This window comes from Sinocyclocheilus anshuiensis, unplaced genomic scaffold (genome assembly GCF_001515605.1).
Source record: "Sinocyclocheilus anshuiensis isolate Anshui unplaced genomic scaffold, SAMN03320099.WGS_v1.1 scaffold192, whole genome shotgun sequence".
In the NCBI taxonomy this organism is placed as follows: Eukaryota; Metazoa; Chordata; class Actinopteri; order Cypriniformes; family Cyprinidae; genus Sinocyclocheilus; species Sinocyclocheilus anshuiensis.
Window position 1 is genome coordinate 429117 of NW_015554077.1, and position 7387 is coordinate 436503.

The 7387-nt window shown below is 39.8% G+C and overlaps 1 protein-coding gene across 1 annotated transcript in view; it reads left to right on the top strand.

Annotated features, from left to right (window-relative positions):
- Positions 1–7387, top strand: part of ttll7 (tubulin tyrosine ligase-like family, member 7) — a 108274-nt gene that overhangs the window by 14111 nt on the left and 86776 nt on the right. The window contains exons 2-3 of the mRNA XM_016461110.1: positions 2787–3049; positions 5722–5856. Coding sequence (XP_016316596.1) covers positions 3025–3049; positions 5722–5856 — 160 coding nt within the window. The 5' untranslated portion in view covers positions 2787–3024. The remainder of the gene's footprint in view (positions 1–2786; positions 3050–5721; positions 5857–7387) is intronic.

Here is a 7387-nt window from a genome sequence, read left to right on the forward strand (position 1 = left end):
TACCTCCACGAGTGCCATCTATTATTGCCTTGTTTATCTAAAAGTGCTCTTTACCGTTAAACCTAGCCAAAAAGCCATATGTGTTGACTGTGAAACACAGTAGACTTTAATAATATGCATTTATGGTATAATTACTAAATTTTCGTGTCAATCCATGTTCATATTTACTGCGAAAATGCACTGTTACTTTAATTCAGCGCTTGCAGCGCAGCAAAAATAGACTCGGTGCGCAAACCATCTCTGCACTGCTGCAGACGCACCGCTCGTGGAATGCACTGCCGAACAGCAACCGTGTGCAGTGTGTGCACTTTATTAATCCATTAACATGAGCGCGGAAAAAGTACGCACCACATACGCACTGCAAATGGAGTAATGTGAACCTGCCATTATGTATGTGCGCTGCGAGTGCGAGTGTGCATGAGCGTACGGTCTCCAGGAGAGCGTGCGAGTGCTGAATGGTTAAGCACTGGCAAGAATTAAAAAGTAATGCAATTTATAAACTTTAGTGACGATGTGACACTGCCTCGATTGTGCAAGTGACAATTCCTGTGTCAACTGTGCAGCGTGCACCTCGCTTATAGACAGAGGCGATGTAGTGATTTGAAGACATTTGCGTATTTTGAGAGAGCGCGTGCGCGGTCATTCATTCTTGCTGTTTGTGAAATTACGTCTCACACAATGTTTTCAAATTACTTTATAAGTTATCTAATGAAGAAATATGAAGGCGAGTACCTCACCTTCAGCATTATAATGATTTCACCCGCGCCGGACTGAGACTGAGACGGTGCCGCTGCATATCATGCCAAATCTCTCATGGCAGCGACATAAGCTTGAGATCGTTTTTTTGAGATCGGCCTTTTTAGAGACTGCCGATCAATCATCCCAACGTGATTATCGGCCGATATTGATCGGTAGCCGATCAATCGGAGCACCCCTAGTTATGAGAGATATTTGTAGCAGGTCGCTGCTACGCCACTACCTGCAGTGTCTTCACACACAAACAAAATGTACTACAGAAGTGTGAAGGGTTATTTAACTGCAATCATGGGATTTGCATAGTAGTCATGTTTCGCACACTTTAATGCCCTTTGAATTGAACATATATGCTCCTTTCGTGGCGGAATATCCTGTGATGTCCACTTCGCAGGGCACTTATGTTGAATGGAACAAACCTCTGAATCGATAAGAGAAACTTACAAAATGTGCAGAGCGGGGCGACGCGAGGACCAGGATTAAGAACCGCTGCTTTTGACAATCAAAAGACAAAAGGAAGATTTTTAAAAGACATTGCATTAAGAAATAGTTAAACATTGTTCCCTTTCATGGGAACTTCGAACTGCGTCCTCTAGGGGTCGCTATGGGGAACGCCTCGTCGTGACCTACTCAGGGAACCATGGTTACATAAGTAACCTGAGACGTTTTTTCATTTTATTTGTTATTTTTTATTTTTTTAAAACAGCACTGAATATATAGGCTACTTTACCTACATACATATTTACTAAACTATTTTGTTAGGCTACACAACGTGGATATTTTTGAGTGATAAAAAGAATGATTGAATTTGAACTGATTCATGGAAGTGAATCTAACTAACTTGTTTGTAGCAAAGCCATCATAAATATGTGATGAATAATAAGTATATCAACCAGCCTTAGTTATCATTTGTCATCCTTCTGTCAAAAGAAAATTCTGCTTTGTTGTTGAGTGTGATGTTAGTTCTGCATTCGTTTTTGGAGAACCTGTTATGCTGTTAGTGGTGTTGTCACAATTTCCAAAAATTATGACTTCGATAAAATACCTGACAAATACTGAACTTATACAACAGCAAAAACCTAATACAACAGGAAAAGTAATTCAACAATAGAAGACCCAAAATAAAACTTTTAGTTCTTAGTTTTATTTAATTAAAAAACCCTAAAATCTCCCCATTGACCAGCGTGTTCCTGCCCTGCTATTTGAACATTTTATTAAAAAAATAAATAAATAATACAATTATTGATAATAAATATGTGTGCTTGGGACAGAGCGAGTACTTCAACTGATTCTTCATTTTGTTTTATTTTAAAGAATAGTGATTTGCACAAATTGAAAGTGATTACAGTAGTGATTACAGTACACAAACCGAAAACATAAAGTAATAAAATTACTTAATCTAATCTATTCTGTCTATTTTAACTATGCCTATAACTATATTTCATATGCAAAGTTCATTTGGGACTCGCTCCTTTTGAACCAGATACTTAGCTTCTAATACATAGCTTCGGACGTCATAGATCACATGCATTTTGGCAAAAACGATACAGTGCTTTAATGTGAAATGTGCTGTTTTTGGAAATTTTGTTGAATGTAACTAAATGTAACTAGTTTCTTTCTTAAAGTGTCGGTAGTAATAAAATGAGGAAATATACCATTTTTACCAGCAAGGTATCAATACCTTTCTAGTATTGGTATATCATAGAACACTAGCTGTTAGACGTGTGCTTTGCTGCGTGACAGATTACAGACATGTAAAGCGAACATTAGAATGTTAAACATGGAGAAATCTCACAGACTGATGATGCAGTGGCGCTAATGTTGCGTTTGCTTGACAAGCAACAGACAGACCCTCATCTGCCGAAGCCCCCGTCAGGCGGTAAGAGCTGATCAGTGAGGTGAAACCTGCTGTCAGCGGCGCTGATAGGTTTGAGTGACACAACAACCGTTTGGCCAGACTGTGCAGTTCCCTCCAGCGCTTCTTCTTTGTCTGACATTACCAATCTTGCTGTTTCTCTTTCTCTCTTCCTCAGACACTTTGTCTATCTGCCCATCTGTGGTTCTGTGGAGAAGCCCTGACCTCTTTCCTTCAGGGTATACGGTCTACAACAGACCTTCACCCCGTCCTCTGCCACGTGATCTAAGTGGACAGATGATAGTGCCACCTCCTAAAACTGTTGCCACAAAGACAGCGAGGAGGAAGTAGACTGGTGCCAAACTGTGCCTCATAAGTGTCTGAGGCTGGGTAGTGAGAGGTCAGCTGTTTGAGATATGCCCTCACCCCCCAATGATGGAGGTAAGTTTGATAAAACAGTTTGACAACAGTGACCCCAAAAGTCCATCCAGAAAACCAGAGCCCACTCTATATGCCCACTAGGCACAAATAGTTCACATTGTTCACAAATAGTCGAATATTCGCTGTCCATTCATGACTGCAGGTAAGCACAGCTGCACCCTGAGTGAGCTGAGAAGAGAGCTTGTTATCTTTGTGTCTCTGGAATGTCTGTGTTGGCAAAACATTTTTATGCCTAATGCCCACCCTCTTTGTTGAAGTAGACATTCTAGTAGGTGTTGAAGGGTGTTTCTTAAAGTGCCCCTATTATGGATTTTTGAAAAGTACCTTTCATGCAGTGTGTAACAGCTCTAAGTGAATGAAAACATCCTGCAAAGTTTTAAATCTGAAAGTGCACCATGTATAAAATTATTGTCTCTCAAAAGAAAGAGTTGACTCTGAATCATTGAAACAAGTCATTTTTAAAACGAATCCCAAGCCGTTTCATGTTGACGTCAACATGAACATTAGCATATTGCCTGCCCACATGTTGCACACGCAGACCTGGGAAAACTTGACCATTGCTGCATCCCAATTCGCCTACTTATACTATGCCCTAAAAGTATGTACTCTTTTTGTGAAGAAAATAGTTTTGAGTATGTAGCAGAATAGTAGGCAAGCTTTGGGACATACTACTTAGTCATAACTGCGTTTTTAACGGACGCTCTGTTGCTTAGTTACATGCATTCTGTCGCTGTTTAAACTGAACTGTAATCATCTTGTCACAGTTAACAAAATTTTGTTTAATTCAATTTCCTACCGTATTGGAGAGAAATGAAGAGGCACGTTGATCTGCCAGTCGCGGGTCTATCATGCCAAGAACTCTCTTCATGCATGCATAATGATGCATTTAAAAGTTAATGACCAAACGTGCCATTATAAAAGTTCACTATGGGTGTTTCTCAAACGGAAGGCTGCATCCTACCGAGGCTGCGTCCTTCCTAGTTCAGTCCTTCAGAGGCTTATAGGCTAGAGTCCTCCTCAGCATTAAATGCTAGAATGAGACAGTCTAGTAAGTGCACGTGGCTACGTCACATAATTTCCCACCCTCAACCGTCACGGCACGAAAATACAAATAAAACTTAGTTTTGGAAATTTGGTTTTGGATTACAAATCATTATATTATTTGGCTTTCTATTAATGCAATACAATGAATCACAGATGTCTACAGTCTCCAAGTGGCTTACATTATTGGCAGTTTAGCGTTTAGTGAGTAATTTACACCAAAACAAAAAATAACATCTATACTTTCATGTCCAAAAACATTATTTTTTGTCATACATTTCATAATAAATTCATACAAGCTCAGTACTGAATAATTTTTCGTCAGTTTATTTTCATGAAATGGAATGGGTACAAAGGATTGTGGGTGATTGAAGGTTGCAGAGGATACATCCCATGCATCCTTCAAATTCAGCTGAATAAAGGACGCGAAACGAAGGCTGCCTTCCAAGGATCCTTCTGATTGAGATGGCCTTCAGCAACGTTTGATGACGTGGCAGCTGAGATATGCAGCCCTCGGAGGATGCAGCCTTCTGTTTGAGAAACACCCAATGTTGCTGCAGATGAAATATAATGCACATAACATTAAATAAATATTTTTAATCAGGTTAGACATTGATTATTTTTCACTCAAACCCCTTTCTCTGCCTGTCCGTCGGTCTCGCATATCAGCCATGTTTGTAGTTTTTAAACACTTTTTATGCATGTTTGTAGTTCTAATCGAATCCTCGTCCTCAATGTGTTGTGGTGGGCAATATTAGCCGTTAGAGTGTGCATCGATCTGCACTTCGAATTTTAATCTCAAGTAGTAGACCATCCAGGAATCTTTGTCATACTCTTTTCAACATACTATGATTTGGGACATACTAATTCTATTTTCGAATACTATTTAGGATGGATAGTATACGAATTGGGATGCAGCACATCAGTCGATTTTCGCATTGGTCTGAATGAAAATGCAAATTCATTCTTTGCCACTATGTGCCGCTTTTGGAGCGGTAAAATAGCGGTTTCCCCGGTAACGCTGTACACAAAGCAGCACTGCGCTCACAAACGCTGCTTTATCAGGCATTACAGGCATGAGGAAATGAAAATGAGACCAATCGAACCAATCACCGCAGATTAACATCACGCAAAGGAGGGTTTTGGAAAAATGAACCGTTGAGCGAATCGTTTGGGAGTCTTTGAGGAAGTAAGGGAAAAATAAATGCATATTATAAGACAATGAAAGTGTTTTTTTTAACCTTACATGCATGTCAACCTGTTGTTGGGGACTCCCAAGACCAAAATATGAACTTTTCATAACCCATAATAGGGGCACTTTAATACTAAATAAAGTGTAAAATATATTAAAAACAGTGGTAACACTTTAGTATAGGGACCAATTCTCACTATTAACTAGTTGCTTATTAGCATGCCTATTATTAATATATTGACTGTTTATTAGTACTTATAAAGCACATATTCTGCATGACCGTATTCTACATCCCTAATCCTACCCAATGCCTAAAGTTTATTGAGGCAAAAGTCATAATTAATGGTTTGTTAATAGCGGGAATTGGACCTTAAAATAAAGTGTGACCACAACGGTGACAATAACCTTAGTAAATGGTCAGTTGCTAAATATTCCACAGACGATCAAGGAACGTCCCCCATGAACATGCCACCAACACTGTCCAATCAGAATGGAGTAAAAAGGAAGGTTCACACCAAGAAGAAGAAGAAGGGTTTCATCACAGCCAATGTTGCTGGAACAAAATATGAGATTGGTAGGAAAAACATTCTATTATTTATGTAAAATTTGCTGATTTGTACAGAACACATACAATTATTTATCCAGAGACTCAATGGAACTGCATTCTCTCTTGAAAAAGAAGACTGAAGATGAAAGGAAGAAACAACACACACACACACACACACACACACACACACACACACGTTGGTTTTCCATGTTGTCTGTGGACTCTCCATAGGTATAATGGTTTTTATACTGTAAAAATTGTTTCCTACCCCTCACGCAAAACTTTCTGAATTTTTAGATTTTCAAAAAACTTTATTTTGTATGATTTATAAGCTGGTTTCCTAATGGGGACCAAAAAATGCCCCCACAAGGACAACATTTACTGGTATTACTATCTTTGTGGGGACATTTGGTCTCCATAACATAGGTAATACCAGTACACACACACATGCACACACACACAACCCCGGCCTTACAAACACAAAGGTGAAATTGACATTATTTACTTTCCAAGTACTTTAAGTGCCTTTTTTAGTCAGGAAACATTTCAGTAAGACATGTAAACCATTATACACACACCCTATAAATCATTAACACTTAAATAAACCATTACAAAATCATACAAAATCATATCTTCACCACACATATTCAATGCATTTCATATATGTCTTCAATATATGAATTTAAACCTCAACATTTTGTCTGTGATTATTTTAGCATTCTCTCATTTACTGAGCAACCTAGCCCATGTGTGGCTAATACACTCAATTACTACACATAAAGTGCTAACAACGCTAGCGTCACATGGCGACATAAGGTACAGCGATATGAAATAATTTCAGTTAATATTTGTCTAATATTGTCACGCCCCTGTACTCATTCTGTGTGTTTTTCCCTCCCCACGTACTCCATGACCCAGTTTTCCCTCATGTGCAATTGTGTTTATTGCTCCCAGGTGTTTCTCGTCATCCCCTCGTCATGTCATGTGTATTTAAAGTGTTTCATTTTCTTAGTTCCTCGTGCTGTCTTAAACGTCTACTCCTCTTGCTGCGTGTGTGTCTCCTGATTCCCCTGTGTTTTCTCTCTGCTCGCCCTCAGCCCACCATCAGCACGGTGCGAGCTCCACAGGACTGCCATCCACCAGCGTCGCCGGGGCTGTAGTATCCCTTGACTCCGCCTCCAGCCTCTAAGCTCCGGACTCCGCCTCGGCCCGTGGACCCGTCGGCTCCATCCTTTCGGCTCCTCCTCAGTCCTCTGTTGCTCCGGCTCCACCATGGTCTTTCGCATCCATGCCTCCGCATCAGTCGGCGGTGCCATCTGCTCCGCCATGGCCTTTCGGATCCTTCCCATCGCCCTGGCTCATCAGCTCTCCGCAGGGTTGGGGAGTAACGGAATGCATGTAACGGCGTTACGTAATCAGGATACAAAAATGTAGTAACTGTAATCCTTTACAGTTACATAAAAAAACAAAGTATTCAGATTGCAGTTACATTTTGTAAAAAGTGGGAATACTATCAGGATTACATTTGTTTAATTTAAAATTAAATAAATGTGATTTT